At 38.7% G+C, this 23409-nt stretch overlaps 1 protein-coding gene across 1 annotated transcript; it reads left to right on the top strand.

Annotated features, from left to right (window-relative positions):
- Positions 1–10045: 10045 nt before the first annotated feature.
- On the top strand, positions 10046–21527 carry CKB (creatine kinase B). The gene is made up of 8 exons (XM_072427790.1): positions 10046–10173; positions 12383–12587; positions 13560–13714; positions 15633–15765; positions 17505–17676; positions 19497–19620; positions 20501–20690; positions 21153–21527. The coding sequence occupies exons 2-8, from the start codon at positions 12395–12397 to the stop codon at positions 21329–21331; spliced, it is 1146 nt and encodes a 381-aa protein (XP_072283891.1). The 5' UTR covers positions 10046–10173; positions 12383–12394; the 3' UTR covers positions 21332–21527.
- Positions 21528–23409: the final 1882 nt, after the last annotated feature.

Genomic DNA, 23409 nt, shown 5'->3' with positions numbered 1-23409 from the left:
GGCAGGCTGGGTCTTCCTCTGATTCTAATTTGGTGCCAAATAAAGCTCAATAATCAAATGTTCAGAGTACAAATAGACATTAAAACAGTAAGCTGGCTTCCTCCTCTTTCTTTCTTTCAAGCAAATAATGCAGCTTGTGTACCAATTTCCTGCCACAGTTATTCCAGCAACATTAATATTATTATACAGTATTTATTTAGCGCCAACATATTGCTCAGCACTGTACAAAGTCCATAGTCATCTCGTTAGCTGTCCCTCAAAGGGGCTCACAATCTAACACAGGGGCAGATTGAGCAGATGCAGAATAGGATTTAGGGCACATAAACAGGTGATCAATATTAGGCTTCTGAAAATGCCAGCTGCCTGGCTGCCATGCTGAGTCTTTGTCCGTGGGCAGCTGTACAGTAGAAGTCCTGATGTAGCGTCCTTGTTCTGTTGGTCATTTCAGCCAAAATTGCATCATATACTGTTCAGGATGTAATTTTTTGTCTGCTTCAGGTGATGGAATGCCATGGCTTCCTAATACCACCTCCAGCCTGCTAATTGGACAGTGAAGTGACAGCAGCTGACTGATGAGGCCATCACTCTCCTCAGTCTATTTCCTATTAACATCATGTTTCTTGTCTGCTCATTTGCATACAGCACACCTACTTGGCTCCCAGCCCTACCCCTCCTTCCCCCAGTATGAGTGCTGCCATACAGGTGATTGTAAGAGGCTGATATGAGATCAAGCTCAGGTGCATACACTGGTTACTATTATAAAAATGTATTCTTGTCGCTGTACAATAAATAGGGGTTTCAAATGACAGATAAAGACAATTACCCAGGGTGGAGGGTAGGACCTTGCCCAGAAAAGCTTACAATCTAAGATATTTATTAAAAAAAAAAAAAAAAACAGAAGGCTCTTTGTGGGAATCCTGAGTTTCAGCTGGGCTTGTTACATCATAAGTTTGAATGGTGGAGTAGTCACAGCTTTTATAGGGTGGGAGATCTAATTTGAGTTTTAACCACCTAGTTCAAAAAAAGGAATTGCCCCCCTCTGAATACTTTCGCTATGCCCAGCTTCATTCATTCATGAATTCCAAAATGTCTCAGGTTAAACCTCCTTATTGTAAAACAGCATTTGAAAGTACCTGTAAATGGCTGGCGAACTGTACCCGACAGATCTCAATGCTTTACTCTGCTTTGTCGGCCCCCTCCTCCAAGCTACCGTATATGAAGGACTGGGAAAAGGATTTACAGCAATCCTGGCATCTGGAGGAGTGGATCGAAGTATCCTGCAACATATCCAAAGTTTCTCCTAATGTAAGCCTGATTGAACCGAACTACAAAGCTTTAATGCGCTGGTACCTGGTACCAGCTAGGATTGACCAGTGTTTTCCAGGGTCTTCAGATCAGTTTTTCAGAAGTTGCGAGAATTTAGGGGACAAGGAGCGCATTTGGTGATAGGTGACAGGTGATATAAACTCTTCTTCCCCCAGTTTACAGAGCAAGATTGACATGCCCTTGCAGAAATACACAAAGAAATTTTGCAACCATGTGCTGCTGGCTGCCAGAATTGCACTGGCAAGGCAATGGAAATTACCATCCATCCCTCTAGTTTCAGTAAAAGCTAAGCTAAACTGGATAATACTAAATGATAAGCTTACGTGAGGACGTACCACACGTCTTTGAACTTTCGGGGGACCCATGGGTCGTTCATTGGTCCACAACATCATTCCCTTCCTGATGTAAATCTCCTGATGAAAAATTTAGGTCTTTTCCATGTATTGATGTCTAGTTTTACAATGTTGATCAGCAGGTTTCTCTGTGTCTTGCTGTAAAAGCAATATTATTGTTCTAGCTGTGATTGTTATTTATAATACCTTAGTAAAACTAATTTTTCTTGAATGAAAATCTTTTGAAAACAATACCAGAAGGTAGTTTTTATTTGCCAAAATCAACTTTATTCCCTGGCTCCTGGTAGCTTTTTGTTTTTTTTTTTGCATACAGTGCATGGTGCAGACCCTTTGCAGCGCTCTACTTTGGTGGTACCACCAAAAATATACCTGGACAATGTATCTCCGGCACACAAACAGGAGTTACACCATCAGTGGCCACTCAATGAGCCAAGAGGATCATGGTGGACCTGAAATACTGTGCTTCAGAGATGGTGGCTTTAGGTGATGCAGTTGTGACCTGGAACTGTCATCACTGTAGAAAAAGATAAGCGTGCACAATATTCAGTTTGTATGTTTTTCACAAATAATAATGGCAAAGGGTCATTCACATGAACAAAAATGTAGCGATGCATACTGTTATAGGTCAAAATATTCTCAATTTTGTTAAAACAAATGTTTTGTCACAAATCAATAAACAGTAAAATCAATGTACAGCAAATCCACAGTAAGAACCTGAGCAAATGCATGGAAAAGACGAGGTAGCAGCTGATAGATGTGTGCCTGGTAATATTGTAATATATGTATTATATATTGCCACACTTTATTTTTTTCTTCATGGTAAATTTACTAATATTATCACTATGGAAAAGATGATTCCTACTGATGAGCGATGGTTTCTTGTGATATTTGTAAAAGATTACTTTATACTGTACTATATAATTTTGTGGCCATACGTCTTGTCATCTTGAAGATATGCAGAGCCAAATTTGGCATTAATTATTATTAATGTGCCTTTAGTCTTAACGTGACTTTTCTTGGAATTTATGAGTTCATTTATTGCAAGAAAAATCGTAAAATGAGTATAGCATAGAGCTGCATCTGCCTTAAGTCCTCCTCACTTGGACTTGGAAACCCTATAATTATTATTATTATTATTATTATTAATAATAATAAAAAAAATAAACAGGATTTATATAGCGCCAACATATCACGCAGCTCTGTAAGCTTGCTTTACATTTTGGACTACCTTGTAGCACAAAGCCATATGTTCGTCCTGTCTCTTCTCCTTTCATTGGCCTTTTATTATTGTAAGAAACTGAACTGGGTCACAGGGAGGTGCAGGAGGTGAGAGGGGGTTGAACTTAATTTCTACAGCTCAATTCAGATGGGTGGTGGAAACAGTGGATTCTTGGTGGATCCCAATGCCTGGCACCTTGCTGGCCAGTCAGAAACCCCATCCTCTGTGCTCCCTGGTTCCTAATGAACCCTCAATTGAACGTTTGATGTCAGGTGGTGTCCGCAGGTGAGATGTTACATCTAGCATTTGGACAGCAGCCATAGTTCACGGAAGTATTACCAAACTGAAACCTCATTTGAACTTGGCCTACAAGGAACAGTCCAATGGAAGCTTTATGGTTTTGGTGGTCCAGGCACACTTGAAGGTTGAAGGCTTAAGCAAGCTCCTTAAGATACTCATATTAGGCCTGATTTATTAAAGCTTTCCAAGACTGGAGAAGATGGACTATTGTTGGAGAATCCGGGTGACCCAACAAACCTGAAATGCATTTGGTCCAGGGTTAAAAACATTTGCCGACTAATAACAAATTATTTTTAAGAAATGCATTTCAAGTTTGTTGGATCACCTGGGTTCACCGAGAATAATGAGGTCATCTCCTTGTTCACTCTCTGTTATCAACATACTGTTTTTTTCACATGTAGCACCCATAATTAGCACACAGTCTTGCCCCTTCTTCTTGTCCTTGTCCTTCTTCTTCTTCTAGTCCATGCATTTGTTTTTTTTAGCACCCTTTTATTTTTAGTAAATCTCTTAATAGAAACAAATGAGTTGTAGAAAGAAAGTACCAGATGTAGGATTATATATAGTCCATTCACTTGATGGTTGTTGTTGCAAACTGCTCCTCAATAGAACAGCATGCTATACTATAGCTATTACCCCCATGTGTAATATGTGTATCCGTCATTCCTAGAATTCCTGTTATTTTTCACTGTAAAACAGAGAGAATGTGTATAATGCACTCATGTATCTCCCCTGAGCCCACGGAAGAGTGCTCATGCTATTTAAAATTCAATTTCTGGTATATGCTTGTCAGATGCTTGTAGTGTTTTCAAGGTGCTTGGGTAGTGCTTCAAAAGCGTGTTGTCCTTTGGAATTATTTTCTCCAGGAATATGTACATTTGTATGTAGTGATCTTCTTTTAAAAGGGAGTAAAATAATGTAGGAAATCATTTATTTATATTTACATTTTGTCATTTATTTAGGTTGAGGTAACAAACTACTAGATTGTAAGCTCTTCAATGCAGGGTCCTCTCCTCCTGTATCACTGTCTGTATTAGTCTGTCATTTACAATCCCTATTTAATGTACAGTGCTGCGTAATATGTTGGCGCTACATAAATCCTGTTTAAAAATAATAAAAAAGCTTGAATATTTCTCAAACAGAACACACGCTTTTATCAATTACCAACTTTGGTTGGTTGGTAAATGTTACGGACGTGAGTAGAATATTATATCTACAACTTCCCAAAGATAAAGAATGGCATTGATGATAGAGGAAGTAATGCATAAAAGACTCAGGGTAATATTTTTTTTATCCATCAACAGTACCAAATATTCATAGGATCATATTTAATTTCTCTTAAAATTCTGCTAAAAGGTATTTAAGGCAAGCAAATATCAAATTATGATTTTTACAAAGTTGGCCTGCCCCTTCCTCATTGAACAATTAATGTAAGGGAGGGCCTCAGTGACCAATAGAAAACTGTGGATTGCAGCAAAAAATTCTGGCTAGCTTTTAACTTTGCTTTTACAGTGTGAGGTAAAAAAATATGATTTATTAAAAAAACATTTAGAAATGCAATGCAATTTTGTCTACATGTCACATGTTTTACAGAATAGGCTATATTGCACTGTACACATGGCACTCTTTAATGATGTAGGAAAGAAAGAAAATCCCAATTGTCATCAATCCTCCAAGGTTTCCCTCCATCTAAATTATTTAGAGGAGCATTACATTAAATGGAACAGCTACATTATTGAAGTTATGCTCATGTAGTCTGTCTTACTCCTACATATGTTCTAGCATTTGCTGCTTCTAATCTTTTCTCTGTTGTATTCTACATCTCTGTGTATCACTGAATTAATTAGTACTTTTTAATTTGTTAAAAAAAAATGTATATATCCTTTTTAGTCTAATGCACAGAGAAAATGAAGCAGAAAAACACTTGAGGTTTTTACGGGTTATTTGAGGAAGACATTGCAGAGATCCATGATGTACACTTAAGTCAGAAGTAGTTTGCACATATGCATATCGGTGTGCTGTATGTGAGTGGGGGTGCTTTGTGGATATGCATTGTGGTGCATTGTGTATGAATACTGTAAGTTGAAGTACAATTTACAAGCATTTTCTCTCAGTTGCCACGGACAGCAGATCCTGCTGTATTACTTAAGCATTTATTTATCTTATCTGAATTCCAACTTCAGATTTAACAACTTTTAATAGATCTCCCTTGACACAGTTGTACAATACCACCCTACTGGGACCCATTATTCCCATCCCTGATTTCGACTATTGCAAGTCAAGTACAATTTTCAATCTCAATGGCTCTATCTACCCCCAATTAAAATACCTAGCTGAATTAATCATCAAACTCAACCACCTGATTCATCTAAGCTATCGCACTATCCTGTGCATCTCAAATCCACTAATACGTTCACCACTCTCCCCTGAAGAAGCTACATTGCGAAACGCATCGGGCATGGAGACAAACCTATGCTTAACGCAAATAATTCAGATAATATTGTATGTTTTACTAATGTACCCATCCACAAAGTAGTTGAGATTTGTATAGATCAATATCTATTTGGTTGAAATACAATTGCTTTTAAACTACTATTGCTGCCTTGCTGCCTTAAAGACCCATTCTTTCCTCAATAATTTATGTTTTTCATACATAAGGCTTGGCAACAGTGATCTACCCGTAACAAGAACAAACACATCTTAGGCTCTCATCCATCGTAGGCAATAGGAAAGAGTGGGTTTCCTTTACATTAGGTATACAACCTTTTATTTCTTGTTGAGTTCTTACTGGAGGTAAAAGAAAAACTTTCTCAAAAGACAAAGATGATGAAAATAAATAAAAAAAAAAACATTCCAGAAGTAATAACCATCTCCTGATTTACAGTTCTACATAAATATTTATTTTATTTATTATTTATTTTAAAGCCCATTCATGGGAACAGTTAGAATTATTCAAAATTGTCACTTACTACCCCAACCCCCAAGCTAATAAAGAGTGTAATGCTTGTTTCCATGGTGCTACAGTGTAAACTGGCATTTCTATGCCAATAACGCCCAATGCAGGGATACTGGCAATGTGATCAGAATGGGATATGGCTGCTGGTCCTGCACTGTATGATATTGTAGGTGAGAGGTTGATGAGAAAAATGTTCACAGACCAGCAAGAAGAGCAGCTTTAAAGGGTGACCAATGGACCATAAATATTTATTAGTCCTGCCTTCTCAATCTTTTTACCCCAGTAGAATTCATGAAATAATTTCCAGGTCAGGGGGAACTCCTACAAAAACAAAAAAAAAGGTCAATGGAGAAATGCAGCTCACATTGGTGGTAAGTGGATGGAATGCTCCCCATATAGATAAATAAAAGGAATATTGGTGTCATGCCAAGCATTGGCTACAAAACTATGAAGTCGCCATAACGGGAGATCAATCAGCCAAGGTTCAACAATTCTTAGCAACCTCTGGAGGAACCCTGAATGACAATGGCTATTTCAAAGAGATTTCATCAGCTGAAAGGAAAAGGGGGTCAAAGATTACTGATTTTGTCAGTGCCCTAATTTAGGCTTTTAAAGCACCATTCCTTTATTACACATCCATAACCTTTCGTGCTATCCATAGCAATTTAATTACAATGTATGCATTCAGATTAAGAATTTAATAGCTTACTACAACCATGTCATTACTACAATTGTTTTTTTAATAATGTTTCAAAATAAATAACAGTTACAGTAGAAAAACGATGATTTATATTCAAAGGAAATATCACTTTGACACCACAGACCCCATTCATTATTTTCAGTCAAGTGAATGTAATTTCTTCATCTAAATATATAACTGCCACAACTGTACATTCTGAATTCCTGGCAGTTGGCCAAATATGCAATTGATATTTACACAAAGGTGGGATTTGTCAAGTAATTTGTATTTGTGAGTGATCTGTCCTACGATTTCGGCACTCCTGACAGGCAGAACAGTCAAGCCACCATCCGCCAACACGGCGTCGACACCGCTTTATAATAAACTTTTTTTTTTTTTTTTTAATGTAGTTTGATTTCATAGTTTTCAGTAAAAAAAAAAAAAAACTGGATTCATATCTGTTATTTAAAGTCTGCATCAAAATAGCTTTTTCAGTAGCTTTTACCTTGCTTGCTGTTTTAGCAAATTATAGGTCAGGGCCCAATTTAGCTTACAGGAGCATCTGTGATGACTGCTAAGTAAACATAGCTTGTTTGCAGGGATGGGTTTTAGATAAAAATAGGCAAATATGAAGTAGGGGCCCCGAATGCCCAGCCTTCCAGCTTCCTACAATGCTGGGGAAGGAGTGGGACCAGGGCAACTGACCAGTTTGTCGGATTCTAAATATAAACAGCTTTAGATTGTTTGTTTGTATGGTATAAAATAAGGGGTGAGTCAAAGAGACCTTGATGCTTTTTAAAAATGGACAAAAAAGAATATAAAGAATAATTGATTTCTCTCGGTTTTGCTGAAGCTTGACACAGTAAATAGTGTCTTCAATGTTTTATACATTTGTTTGGCTTGGCTGACATTATGGGTCCCAGTATAATAACATTTTTTTTAGGGTCCTCAACCTAAAAAGTTAAAGAACTTCTGCACCAAATTAATTCATGCAATACTGTACATTTTTTTCTCTAGTGCCCATCTGTATGTCACGCTGTGCGATTTCCATGGAGTAACCACCAACAAAAACAAGAACCTGTTTACTTTGGCACAAGATCTGCAGCCCAATGACAGCCAACGTCAGCTTTCAGCAGGTTTCTGGTCACCTCTGGATTTTGAATCTGGAGATATGACGGCTTGTGCTGACCTACAGCTGAGATTGATTAGGGATGGTTTCAGCCACAAAAAGATAAAAATATTGCTTACCCCCCCCCTAAAAGTTCTAAATCATTAATACATGATTCCATAGATGTCTGCATAAAAATAAGAATGATTACTTTTTTTTACTAACTTGTAGACAGGGGCAGATTTAGACAAAGAGGGGCCCTAGAAAAATGTAAAGTGAACAATGTTCCAGCTTCCTGCACTCCTGACATTCAGTTGGGCCCTGGAGGAGGTGGGGCCCCTGGCAGTTGCCCAATAGAACTGGAGCAGCAGCTGAACAACCATGCAGCCAGAGAATACTGCAACATGCATGGACAAACAAATGCGATCATCGGTCTGTATACATGCACCCATGTCAATGACAGTGCTAATGAGCCGTGACACCAGGACACCTGTTATATACAAGCTGTTAACAAGGCCTGGGGACCAGTCACTCACTTTCTAAAAAGTCACTTAGATGGAAACAACAAAGTATTCTGACATTTTCTATTACACACTTTTTCCAGGTACGTGACCAGAAAAGCACCGAGACCAATCACCAGAACAACTAGATACATTTGCATAAGGAATTCAGCCATGGCAACACCATATTTTTTTTAAAGGCGGATAAGGAAGTCAACGTTTGAAGTTTGCACCTTTATGTACAAGTATTTTATTTATAATGGATGACAATTCAATTGGAATCTTAAGAGAAAATCTGTGCTAGGAGAAAAATAATGGCTGCTTTTGCCAAATAATCCAACAGCCATTGCCAACTGGGACTCTTTCTACAATGCTTGTTGACCGGCTGTGCCTGGCTTGGGTACTGATCCAGAAGAAGGTTCAATACAATTAGAACATTGTGATGGCATTCTTATCCTAGGTCAGTGCTTACAATGTAACAAGATTAACATGACAGACAGGTATTTTCAAAAAACTCAATAGCCTCAGTATTTCTGAGATCTTTTTCATGGAGACTCATTAATTTTTTGTCAATTTTCCAAATATAGTTTCAATACATTTAACATGTTTATTCATTTTTTTTACCTGTAAATGTTTCATTTGTATTGACACCTAAAAACCTCCAGGCTGCCGCCATCTTGGATTTGATGTCAGCAGCCCCAGCAGACTCAAGTGATATCCTATAGCAGCCTTTCCTAACCTTTTACCACTTTAAATCATTTTTAGGTCTCAAGGTATTCATTGTAAAACCAATAAGTTTTATCAGTGTAAAAAAAATGTCTTTATAGGGAATCAATGAGATAGATTCTCTTCTTACAATGATGGTCAAAATGCTAAAACATTCATTGGGGCCCTTTTGAGGTGGACCACCCCTTTTCCTTTTCCAGTGGACCAGCCAGAGCCGCAGACCACCAAAGAATCCTTTGCAAAATAAAAGTGGACATGCATTCCCGAAAAAAGTGAGGATAGAAAAAAGTGTGATAGAATTACTAAAAATATAATATCATTGCAGTAGTACAATTACAGATACAAGCAATGATGCAGGAGGAGAAATAGGGAGATGAGAGAAGTAGCAAAGGAGCTGGGCCAGCATTTAGACACTCCAGAAAAGGGGAAGGAAATTATGTACAAGGTGGGTGTTTTTTGGGGGAATCAGCTCCTTCTTGTGTAATCAAATTTAATAGCAAGCTCCAGGGCACATCTTTCTAGAAAAAAACAATTAATATCATATAATTATTATATAATACAATTGATTGAAAAGTCTGCAAGCAAACATTTTAAAAGCTTAATTTTCTGTGTTTTATTTTGCAATTATTAGAAGTTGATCTCTTTATTATATATTATTAGTTTTATTTAATATTAATATTATTATAACAATGCAGAGCAGTGACAGGTGACAGGTGCTCATTGGCTCTGCATGGACCCCCAACCAGTGGCTCCCCCAATCAGCGCACACTGCACTCTGTCCCGAGCCATGGAAGCGCATTGATTTGGCGGCGCCTTCCCTCTATCCCCGCCGTCCAATCCAATGAATGGAATATAAATATCAGCCAATAGCAGGGTGGGCAGAGCACTCTATATAAAGGCGATGGCAGCTTTTCTCACTCACATCCCTCCAGGTCCTGGGAGTTGCTGTATTTGGAAACCTGCTAAGGGTCATTGCAAATTTCCTTCAGTTTAATTACAAAAGCAGGTAAGTAGAACCGACAAAGCTCAGGCTGCACAGAGATCAGAATACATTTATTATTTGATTGCATGGAATATGGGGATTGCATTAAAGCTGCAATAGGCGTTGCGCACACATTGCTAGCCATGGCATTTTTTTGATTGCTCTGATTATGATCCCTTAGATAAATAGGAAAACCATCTCATGTCCTTGGGGGATTGCAGCAGGACAGCCTTTTCTAAATGGCACTGCATAGTAATATGGTGCTGGTGTCAGGGTTTATGAATTATTTAAAGGTTTGTGCTGCACATGTCTCCAGAAAATACAGAGATGTCTGTACATGGGATGCCATTGCTTTGCTGTAATGCTTTTAATTCAATTTGCACAGGAAAGGGTTAATGGAGTATATTGGAAGTTTGTCTGGGCTCAGGACTGCCCCCTGCTGCCCCTTCTTATGGTACTGCTGCAGCCTCTGGGATGGGGCCAGCTGGGGATGGATGACTTATTGCTGCAGCATCATGTCTCAGAGATTGCTAAGAGGGGTTTATTTTATGTAATGGCAAGGACAGGTCATTTGTTTTGGTTATCTCTTATTTTTTTTCAATGCTCAGCTCCGGACCCTGCCCTGAAGAGCTTACAATCTAGGAGATACTTTGATATGAGCCAAGCAGTCTTCAAAATAAGCCAGATTTGATCTGCAAACTAGTGGGGATCAATACTGAAGCAGGACAGTCAGGGAATGTTGGTTTTCTGAAAGAAATGTGAGCAGTAATGACTTCTGTGCTTGTCAGCGACAAGATCTGCAATGATTTGTAGTTTTTTTTATTGCAAATTAAAAAAAAATGAATTGGTTACTGGCTGTATAAGTGCATAATGTATGACCCCAGAACAAGCTACCGCATAAGTATTGCTGAAATGTTTTATTTGCATCCTAATATGACCATACAGGAAAATCCGTACAACATTTTGAAATGTTTGCAAGGTTTGTAGATTACTTGGATTTGACTGATTTAAGAAAACCTATTCACTTTTCTTTGGTTGGCTACTAATTGCATAGTTTCATTATACAACTAGATTCGTACGTGAATGGTCATTATGCAGAAAGCAAATGTATGCTGAAAGTCTTGGGTAGCACCAATATGATTCGTAGCCTGTACCCGTGGCTTTACTTGCTAAGCAAAATGTTTAGTGGTACAACTTCTAAGATAATGTTAAATGAGCCCACCTACCTTGATGGATAGTCAGCATTTGTAATTGTTTGCAGATTGTTCTTTTATTTAACTTATTTCATTCTTGCTAGGTGTAATTTTTTTCTTCTATAGCCTGTCTGGCTGTGATGAAACTACAAGTTGCAGCCTGTATTTTTAACATGGACCTGCAGTTTCTTGTGTATTTTCATTGACCGTCAGAATGCAAATATGGAGTTTGGAGGGCAGCAGTACAATACAGATGTGGTTGTTCAGCTAGATAGTGCTATGTGCAATACCTTTTGGCAAGGAAGGAGGGGGGATAGCTGGTATGGAACACTAAACTTGTATGCATACGATTTTGAAATTGCCCACAAGATATCAATTTGGATTTATAAAAGGCCAGTAGCAGCAGCTGATTCAACACTCTAACCTGATGCACCTGTTCAGATGTCAGAATTGGATGATTTTACATGGCACTCGCCTTCTTTGTTCTCCATCCACTTATTAGCAGTTGTCCTTTCATCACCTCTGGTATGAGGTTTGATCAGCTGCTAAAGTGCCACATGCGGTGTTCTTTCTATTAGATTGCTGCTTCTAATAAGATCACCCTTGGAGAAGAGATGACCTTCACCATGTTAAACCAGATCTGCATCTTAAGAGGTTGTTGTTGCTGACCTTTGCAAATTTTTTATTGGGATCTACTAAATGTTAATAAGAATGGTGACCTTGGAGGAACATGAAATATAAACAGAGCCTTTGCAGATATTGCATTTTTAAACATCCATTACCATGCTCTGTAATAATCGGGTGCTTGTCTCCTGATTTATTCTTAATCCCTAAGGATCCACCAGTCACGTTGCTGGTAAACGTCAGGTACTATACGGCCAATCTTGTATCTTTAAGCTTTTACGAGAGATCATGGGAGATTTACTTTGGCAGTAGTCAAGTTGTGGCCTAGATGTCCTGTTTAGCATTAATGTGCTTCAAGGTCGCCCTTGAGGTCGTGTCCTTTATTGGTTACCATTATGTTTTTCTAATTTCTGCAGTAAAGTGCAATCATGCCTTTCGGCAACTCCCACAACAAGCTGAAACTGAAGTACTCCTTGGACGAGGAGTTTCCAGATTTGTCTACCCACAACAACCATATGGCCAAGGTGCTGACCAAGGAGCTGTATGCATGTCTGAGAGAAAAGGAGACTTCAAGTGGATTTACCGTGGATGATGTCATTCAGACTGGGATTGATAACCCAGGTAAAGTGCACAGATTGTCTTTACTCATCCACTTTGCCATCTGTTCTCTCTCATTACTGGAAGTGCCGAGGTGTCAGTGACTAAAGGACTTGTGTGGAAGTCCTTTGAATTATCAAGACTGTCCATCTAAAAGCTTTGGTATTTTAGGTCTTGAAAAGGGGAAATCTTTCATATGTTAGGCTACCCAAATTGGTTTTCTGCATGGCAATTTCTCAGCTATTGGGGAACCTGCTACAAGAATGGCCATTTAGATCACATGGACTAGATGTCTGCAATATGGGGAATATACTCATAATATGTAGGATCTAGAAGCAATTTATGAATCCACCATTTACCCACCTTGTGGTGTATGTGACTGTCTTCCATCCTAGTCTCTTGATATCAAAGTTGGTATCTAATTAATGTCTAACTTAACTTCTGATCTTAACCAGAGACACGCTAATTAAATGTATACAGTACAATCCCCAGTTATCTGAGATCTTACGTCTAGATAACCGGGCTCCTACGGCATTCAAGAAAGCGGAGCAATTAGCAGAGCTCTGCTCTGATTGGCTGAGGAAAGGGAAGCCCTGATGAGGCTTAAGCCATGGTCGGATAAAGAATTCTAAACCCTGGCAATGGATGTGCATGGAAGAGCCATTGGATCCCCCCATGCCGGCCTAAACTAGCATGTTTAGAAACTTGGAAATGACAACCCATATGCTTGCAGCTTTAGTTGGTGACAAAAATATAAAATGTTTATCTGCTGTTAAATCATAAATTCAGACTTTGTGTTATTCCAGCCATGTAGGCACTTAAGTCTCAGATGCCCTACTTTCTAATGGCACACTGGGACTGGTATTTCTTCCAAATAAAATGTAACTTGGATAGCTGTACATGACGTGTCTTCAGGTTCTGATCTTATGTTGTTGCAGTCATCTCTTGTCTTTGGTCCATTACCTTTTTTTACCAAGACATGCTGTTCTTGTTTAGGCCACCCCTTTATTATGACTGTGGGTTGTGTGGCTGGAGATGAAGAGTGCTATGATGTGTTCAAGGATCTGTTTGACCCTATCATTGAAGACAGACATGGTGGATATAAGCCAACAGACCAACACAAAACTGACTTGAATTCTGGAAACTTGAAGGTGAGTTTTTTTCTACTCTTAATCATTCAGTACCTTCTTTTTCCTCAATGGTTTCTAACACATGATTACCATAATCTCTGATCCTGCTTTAGTCCAAGTTGGACAGGAGTACCACAGGGCTGGACTTTAGGTGGGTATTTCTAGTAGTGGTCACATTACTCCAGTTTTGAGCTGGTTAGACCTCAATGAGGTGGGGCTGCCACATGTCTGGTCAAACTAGTATGTGGAATTATTGGGGAGGAAGATCACAGGAGCATGAATTACGGTAGGTCCTAGTTGTTTTATAAAATCAATTTGGTTTGTCTAGAATTGTGTGGGTTTTTTTTTCCTGGGTAAGTTGGGCTTTAGAGCATTTCAAGAATGGTTGATAACATAAACATGAATTTAATATGTACTGTTTTACCTCCTAAAGCCTGCTTATTTTGCTGCTTTGGCTATTCCTGTGACTTACCATGCATTCCTGCCATACTAAACAGTGAAGCAAATGATTTTTTTTTTTTTTTCCTGCTTCAGTTCTGCAGCTTTCATTGACTCTTCCCCCTCCCACTCAAAGCTATAAAACTGAACAAGAAAAATCGACCTTCCTTGCTTCGCAGTGTGGCGTGTGTGTGTGACCCATTGGAGAAACAAATGCATTAAAATTGGCTATCCACTATTGAAGGAAGGTAAAACGATGCCCTTTATTAGCTAACTTGTGTTCTCAAATATGTAAGCTTTCAGGATGACTTGTATCCATTCTCCAATCCCTTTTTAAATTGCTATATATAGTTTGCTATAGAAAAGTAAGTTTCAGAATTGTGCAAAGCCTGAAAAATGCATCTGTCATCCTGAAAGCTTGCAATTAATAACAAGTTTTCCAATAAAGGGTATCTCTCAAAACATTGAAATCTCAGCATGTTTATACAAATATTACCATTTAAATGAGCTTAAAAAAAAAATCTCTACAGCAATAATAGAACACAATCGCTTCCTCTTCCCTCCTATATTGCTTGTATTTGGGTGTATAATGGCCAGCACCTTCCTGAACACATGCAGACATTGTCATGTTGCAAGCAGACCTTGGAGTCCTAATGGGCTGAAATTTGACACGTAACATTAGGTTTTCCTGCAGGCAGTGCATCATAAAACAGAGCAGAGAGGGAGCCAGTCTTAAGGATAATTGCTGAATTTTATCTTTCTTTTGTTATCCCCTATTGTGACAATCGATTTGTGGAACAGTATGTTATAGCGATTCTACTGAACTTTTCTCTGGCAGGTATTGTAGGTGCAGTGAGGCTTTAATATAATACCAAACCTACAAGCACAAAGAACCTCTGCTAGCAGTAGGTGTTGTTAAAACAACATAAGCAGTAGTATTATAAAAAATGTGCCAAATTCCAATTTTTCACTCCTACTGTCGCAAAATGATCTGGGTAAAAATAATCAGGTTTGCTCCACTGATACCAGGGATGGGAATCCATGTTTGGGGTACTGGAGGACTGTCTAAAATGAGTGACTTGCACACTTTATCAAGACAGTGACCTACTTCTTGGCTCTGGGTGATGACTCCTTTAATGGCTATAATGTCCTCTCCTTTTAATGGCTATGATGGGACTAGCTTTTTCACCATGGGGCAAAATTCCTCCCCCATCATATTTAGGAGAAGATGTCCTCTAATCCAGCAATACTCATAATATGGTCAGCACATACAGGTGTGAGTTTGCTGGGCTTAAGGCAGGCTTATTATTATATATATATCTATCACAATAATGGTATAATTATTGGAGCTTATGTACACTTCAGACTAGTAATAACCTTCATTCTTCAATAACATCTGTTCTCCAAAAATGGTCCCTACCCCCCCACCAGCTAATGAGACAAAGTCCTAAAGATCTACATCTACAGACGATGAATTAACCAAAACATTTTTAACCTTTAGGGTGGTGACGACCTGGATCCAAACTACGTCCTTAGCTCCCGTGTTAGAACTGGCAGAAGCATTCGCGGTTTCTGCCTCCCACCTCATTGCAGCCGTGGGGAAAGACGAGCCATCGAAAAACTCTCAATTGAAGGTAATTGGCTCTTGTGAATAAATAATGTTTTGCCTTAATTAGAATGACTTTTACTTTCCTGTGAGAAGTTTCCATGAGCAAAATCTGTAAGTGGTGCAGGCATGGGGCCACTGTTGTGGATGCTGTGCTTGGGATAACAAGGGGTAAAGGGCAGGCTGAGCATTGGGTTCCCCTGTAACCATTTTACCAGGAATGGAGGTTGCTGTTGCCAGGCTTTCAGAAGCGGACCTTGTTTCAGGGCAGGTAATTGTGCATGATGATGCAGTGCCATATTATGTACAAGACTTTATTTAGGATGCAGAATACCCACTTCTGGAGATGGGATTGAAACGTTAGGGGGTCTAGGTTGTAGTGGTTCTGGCTGATTCTCCTGGAAGCCTTTTGAGGCATAAGAAGAACTGATGTAGAAACTCAAGGCAGAAGCAGGCATGCCTGTTAGAAAATTAACACAATATTTGGACTAGAATATAACTAGATTGAATGGATAGCAATGCATGGCAGTAGTAATTGGTCCTCCTTCACACCTCATACAAGCTAGCTCTAACACTGCCTGGATACAGCAATGCTACAACCTTAACAAGCATCTAAAGATAAAAAAAAAAGGAAAAAATTACTAGATTATTATGCGGGTTATAATTGCTACCGTTTCATTTTCTTGACAGGCCCTCCCCACCCCAAAGTCCTAATGTCTAAATCTTGGGTAAACTGGGCCTTGTAGTCCTCAGAAGTAGATAACAAGATATTGATGACATCTTCTGCCAAGTTTAAAATATTTTTGCACTTGATAAACCCCTCTAATAACCTTACATTGCACATATGCTCCCTTCTGGCATGGTAAAAAGGGAGCAATTTTAAGGTTTATTTCTTATGTCTGCAGTTTGGGAATTAATAGTTGTACCGTTAACTTTCTAAACTTCCTTATTCAGAGTCTGAAACTGCTCCAGTGTGTTATCTATTATAAACCCATGTAGGGAAGTGACCCCTCTCAGGAGTTCATATGAATACCTGTCTGTATATGGTCATGTTACATTGGCTTTGCCTGAGTTATGGTACAGAAACATTCTTTCCTTGTTCTAATACGGAACAAGCTATCTGTTCTAATATACAGCCAGATATAGCAACAGGGGAGTGGTGACAATCCAAATTTGTGCTGACGTGGGTTTTCAATGTCCTGAAGGAAAATTATTTGTAATCTATAACTTACTGATGTGTTTCCCCCTCGGGCCATCTCTTAGAAGGTCTCATATATTGCCATTTAATGCTGAGATGCTCCTGGATATAATTGAATGAATGGTTGGTTTTATAGAAACATTTTTTTTTTTCTTCTAAAATTTACTCAGAGTGCAGACTTTATTCTGGTTTCAGTAGTCCCCTTCAAGTAAGGAATATTAGCTGTACTCAAACCTCAATATATTCTAGGCCAAATACTAGTTCAGTGGAATTGTTCTCATATTTATTTTTATGGTAAGGCAGTGCTTCCTTAAATTAAATGTTTATGTAATCTTTCAATATGTTGTGTGGATCAACACAGACCTATTACTAGTTAAAAACTGAATAGATGTTTCTCATTTATTCTGTAAGGTGCATGCAAAGTTTGCTAACTACATAGATGAAGGTCTAGCAAAGATGATGGTATCTTGCCTTCTACAGAGAACAAAATTGTCAGGTTCCGATCTGTAACTTAGTGTATTTATCTGTAGCTTATGACTCATATAAACATTGGATATTTCTGTCCCCAGCTTTGGCCAGCCTGGATGGAGACCTAAATGGAAAGTACTATGCTCTCAAAAGCATGACAGAAGCAGAGCAGCAGCAGCTCATCGATGACCATTTCCTCTTTGACAAGCCAGTGTCCCCTCTGCTTCTGGCCTCAGGGATGGCCCGGGACTGGCCTGATGCCAGAGGAATCTGGTAGGTGTCCTGATATTTCCTGTGGAAGCTAGTTGTACGTGTTCTTTCTGAGATGGGGAAGTAGCTTCTTAAGAGAAGAGGATGCAGGAGGTCACCAGGGACATATTACCGTCATGGCCTTTAAGAAATCTAGAGAGGCAGCCAGCACTGGATGACTTTTCCATATAACCGAGCAAATGCTGAAGTTTGACCTAGAATTGTACTCCAGGATAGCTTCCAACTTATTGGAGACAGACTGAGAAATGTTTAGGACTGTAAAACCCCATTGGGAACTGTATCTGAGCCACACCTATTAACAAACCATGCAACCTAGGGATCCAAAAATCAAGACTGTCTGCTGAAATTTGAACTGGGGTATACTGCAGGTTATACCCCCAAATAGTTTTTATCAATTTATTTTCAAAGCATTTAATATCCATACTTCCATAAATCAGTAGCCTAAAAGTGACATGACTAAATTCTTGACTGTTTTTGTGATATGGGGGTCAGTTGGGTAACACAGCATGGCCACTTTAGTATAAGAACTCCAGAACTAGTTTTCCTGTTTATAGGAGAAGTTACAATGCTCTACCAGTTATTTTATGTTTAGGTCCACCATTTTTACAAAAAGCAGGTTCTTCCATGCCCATCTGACTGTAACCTTGTTACCTGCCTTGTGTTCAGTGAATGGACTTGCAAAATGCCACATGAGAAGCACACAATACTTGAATTTTAAATCCATGCCTACACTCAAACACTATTGCTCAGGTAGGATATATGTAGCTTTTGCATGGCTATCAGTTGTTCAGCTCTCTGGCAAAAGGAGCAGGATGTGACTTTTCAGTGTTCTGGAGAAAAATCTATGTAACAGTTGTTGATGTCTTAGTGTCTAGCTTGCCTTCCTTAAACCGCTTTAACCCCAGAGAAAGATTTAATTGGGACTTCTGCTCATAACACCTTCACCTTGACCTATGCAGCTGTCTGAGTAAAGAAAATCCATATTTAGAGGAATATTTGATACAAGTGGGATGAAATCTTGCTGCATGCTTATTTTGCTTTTATCATAAGACTACCACCATAAGTTGAGAATTCTTGTTCTAAACTTTTTATTGGGATTCTCGCACAAGTGCAATAATTAGAGGCAAAGCATGTGTGGGGGTTATATGTGGCTCCAAATGTCTCACTTTAATGATAACAAAAATTTATCTTTTGCAAGTATTGTGCTGTTGATGATGATCCTTGGATCACCTTCATGGTTGATTCATTTAAGATGTGTATTGGGATTACATTGAGGGTTTGCCTGAAAGGCAAAGCTTTTTCAGCAGGTTGGCAACAGTGGCCTACATGCAGATTTTGGTGGTGGTCAGAGAAGGACTTATTTACTTTTTTTTACCGCTATTACTAGATTTATTTATGTAAATGGATATCCTAGCAATCCCCTTTTATAAACCAATAATATCTGAGTTCCATGGTGCATTAGACTAAGTATTTTAATGTGGTCTTCTAGGTGGAGTAAACACTCATGTGACCCTCAAGTTTGTGCATGGTTAATCTTTGCTGTAGGATTTTGGAAGGAAGGAGCAAGAATTGCTGATGCTGGCTGTAGTGGACCCACTGCAACCATCACCAGCTCTTCAGTACATATGATTAAGTGCATGATGTTAAGAGCTGCAAGTCACAAAGATAGACCTCTTTTGTGATCTTGTGTATCTCTTGGCATTTTTACCTATTAAACTGAGCCATCATAGTCGGTCCAAATGCTGTAATCGGATGGAAGATTTGTATTTTATACTTTTTTTTGTTTTTTTTGTTTTACGCATTCAATGTTTGTTTTCCATAAGGCACAACGACAACAAGACTTTCCTTGTCTGGATCAATGAGGAGGATCATCTCCGTGTCATCTCCATGCAGAAGGGTGGCAACATGAAGGAAGTCTTCAAGAGGTTCTGTGATGGTCTGACTAAGGTAGGTGTTAAAAAATTGTAATTTAATGAAAAACTACAATGCCACAGTTAAGTGGGATTTCTCAATTTGTTTGTTTTATATCCTAAGGGGCGATTTTATGAAGTATATAGAGAGGATACAGAACTGAAGCAATGTAAGGGTATCTAAGGAAAACTACCATTGGCTGCAGCTTCCAAATGCTTGACATGTCTCCCCTCTAGTGGTCAGAAGCAGCAATACAGAACAATAATCTCATCTGCCTTTAAAAGCAGGATTCTACAGAAAAAATATTAAAAAAACTTCCATGCAGTCCAGCAATATTTAGATTCTAATTCTTCCTACTAGCTGCAGAGTACAGCATCCCACAGCTTGGAAGTTGGAACATCAAGGAGTGTACTTGGCAAAGATCATGTTCATAGCAGGGAGTTTCTTGGCTGATAGAAGTGAGGGTGTAACTTCATAGGGTTGAAAAGTGATGCTTTAGATGTACATGATCACAAATGTACAATATAAGCATTTCACTTTTTCTATTCCAATGAATGCTGAGGGCAACCTGTAATGATGCACAAGGGCTTACTGATTTCATCTCAGCTGCTTTTTTGCCCCTCTTGAGATCCAGACATAAAATGCAGGGAATGCTATTTTAGAAAATGCTTTGGAGCTGCCTGTTTAGCTCTAATGCTTTCTACATTACTAACAGACTTTCCATGACAACTAAGATGTAGGAGAAAAATCCTTTGCATGCTTAAAATATTGAAGCATGAAGCTAGGCAACTGTCATTGTCGGTTCGTTGTGTTTTTAATTTACCTGGCTGTGCAATTCTTTGTGTTCTGTATTTGTAAAAAAAAAAAAAAAAAACCTGTACCAGTCTAAAAAGCAGCCTTTCCCCATCTCTCCTAGATTGAATCTCTCTTCAAGGAGAAAGGCTACCAGTTTATGTGGAACCAGCATCTTGGTTACATCCTTACCTGTCCATCCAACCTTGGAACTGGTCTGCGCGCTGGTGTTCATATTAAATTGCCAAATCTGAGCAAGAACGAGAAGTTTGGAGATATGCTGAAGAGGCTCAGACTGCAGAAGAGAGGAACAGGTGAGAAGATTGGATATATGTGTCCGTAAGACAATACCAATTCCCTGTTGTGCCTAAAATGTTACTAAGTAGTTCCGCAGAACGCAAGGGTTCCTTGAGCTATGAGCAGTTTGTGTCCTTCAGGTGACATGAAGGATCTTTTTGGCTATATTCTATAATGGAAGAGGTGTTCATCCCAGTACACAAATATACTGGGAGCTGTGCATATAGTAATTATAGCAGAGGTTCACACAGTTAAAAAAGCTTTGCTAAGATCAATTGTTTAACCCACTGTCCTAGAGTAGACAACAATGTCTGCTGAAGCCAAGTGTGTCCATAGATGGCAAAACATCATCACACCTGCCCAACAGTCAAGGTTCTTATAATTGACATTTGAGTTCCTTCAAATCATTAACTTGTGGTCCAGTAATTTTTGACCTGCATCTTTTGCATATTCAGTAATTCTGTCTATTGTTGCTTTAGGTGGAGTCGACACTGCAGCTGTTGGGGGAGTCTTCGATATATCAAATGCTGACCGTCTTGGCTTCTCAGAAGTTGAACTGGTTCAAATGGTGGTCGATGGTGTGAAGCTCCTCATAGAAATGGAAAAGCTCCTGGAGAAGGGCCAGTCTATTGATGACCTCATCCCAGAACAGAAGTAAACGCACTTTAATGGCCATGCTTTCTAATTTATTGGATCAATAGCCTCACTGAGACCTTGGGACCCAACTCCTGCTTAGTAATGTAGAAATGTCTTCCATCTGTTCATGGTTTTTCATTTTTTAGAGTTTTATTTTTTTTTCTCTTGATGGCTGCGATATTATGAAAATAGAAATAAATTGCTGGTCTTGCCTCGAACTTTGTTTGTGAATTTTACTTTTTTTTTTTTTGTGGGTTTTGCTGGTATGAGCCTTCCCTCATGGGGCAAGTGAACAAATATGTAATATTTATATGCCAAACAGCCAAGAGGTTGTCAAAGAATGGCTACAACATTAACGCAGAATTATTCTACTGAGTCATAACTCCTTAATCCAGAAGTTAATTTCTGTGGATAGTGTTACTGGTGAAAGCTGTTCAGGATTTTGTGGTCCCTGGACTACTGGAGAGCCAAGGGCTGTTTGTAAAGAACCTGCTTTTTTTTTTTTTTTTTTTTTTTTTTTTTTTTTTCTTTTTTTTTTATCTTATTGCTGAGAGCAGATGTTTGTTGGGTATGGCATGCCACATATAACTATAGAAACATTTGGTCATTTGACTGCAACTCTTCCAACAATTGGGTTAGCACAATTGAGTCCAGGTATCACCCCTCTTGGTTAGAATATCTGAAAATCCATCTGTTAAAGAACATTATGTTCAGCTAAAAATGCAATGCACAGTTGAATGACCATAATGGAACTATTTTAGTAAAACTTCTTCAGACTACGAGCTGCCCTATGTCACATGCAAACTGCCCTATTTTGGGCTGCTAGTGAGGCACTCCTTCTAGCCTGCTGAAGACAGACAAAGAAAACCGGAAGGTCCATACATAACATAAACATTGATGCCAAAATGTTTTAAAGTCTTCATATAAGCTAAAGTCACATCTCCATTTTCAACTACTTCTCAGGACATCAGTGCAACCATGACCTTTTTACAGCCAATCCCTTAAAATTCAGTTGGCATAACCATCCACCTGTCTCCCAACTCTATATTTCTAATTAAGTTATCGAATATGTCATTGTCCCAAAGAAAAAAGGTACATCTATGCTAAATCGGCCATATTGCCATGGTTCAGTCATTCATCACTCACTGGCAGTCTTCCTGTTTGCTTCAATTAGAAGTGTATCTTCGTCTCTGATCTGGCACACTTCCAGCTGTCTTGGCCTTCCTGAAATAATGAAATCATAGAAGCTTAACCTGCTTAAGTCCTTGCATTTAAATGATGTATATGTTCCTAAAAAGTAATAACGGTGTGGCAAATCTTGAGCCTTTTGCTTAATGTTTTGCTTTAAATATTCTTCATAAATACCTTGCTTGGAGAAAGAGCTAAGGATCTGTTGCTCTTGCTAAGATAACCTAAATGTTACTGGAAAAATCTTTACTAGTACTATGGACAGTAATCATGGGAGGAAGAGGTGCTAGCATATTGGGGTTAGAGCTACATAAACAACATTTTATAGCTCAATCATGGGTCTAAAATTGCCATAGATAAATCAGTGGGAGTAGCAATTGATTGCTAAGCAGATGGAACAGCTGGAAATGTAATATGGAGTAAGTTGCATAATGACAATTGATTGCAGAATTGTGCGATCATTTGAGGTTAATTACAATTACTTACTATTTATAGTTTACTAAGCAATTTATGCTCTTGCCTGGCAATCCATTACTACTCCTAGCTAACTTAGTGGTGCAGCTGAACTACTGTTGTCCAAATAGCATAATGAAAACTAAGTGTGGGTTGTTTTCCAAAAAAAAAAAAAAAAAAATGCACTTGTCTAATATGAGTTGCCTTGTTCATTTTTTTTTTTTTTTTTTTTTTTTTTTCTCCCCCACAGCTATTCTTCCAACACACACTATGGATTCTCTCTTAATAGCGACATATGCAGCTTCCAAAGTTGTCACTAACTGTCCCTCAAAAGGGCTCCCTACCATACTCTTTAAATGCAGTTTAGGGCCTTTTGTATTGAGGGTAGCCAGGTAAAATACCTGTATGGTTTTTGGGATGCTTGGAGAAAACCCTCAGAGATGAAACGTCTCATCTTCT

The sequence above is a fragment of the Pyxicephalus adspersus genome, chromosome 12 (assembly GCF_032062135.1).
Source record: "Pyxicephalus adspersus chromosome 12, UCB_Pads_2.0, whole genome shotgun sequence".
In the NCBI taxonomy this organism is placed as follows: domain Eukaryota; kingdom Metazoa; phylum Chordata; class Amphibia; order Anura; family Pyxicephalidae; genus Pyxicephalus; species Pyxicephalus adspersus.
Note: the sequence above shows the minus strand (reverse complement) of the source record. Positions and strands in the feature narration are given on the sequence as shown.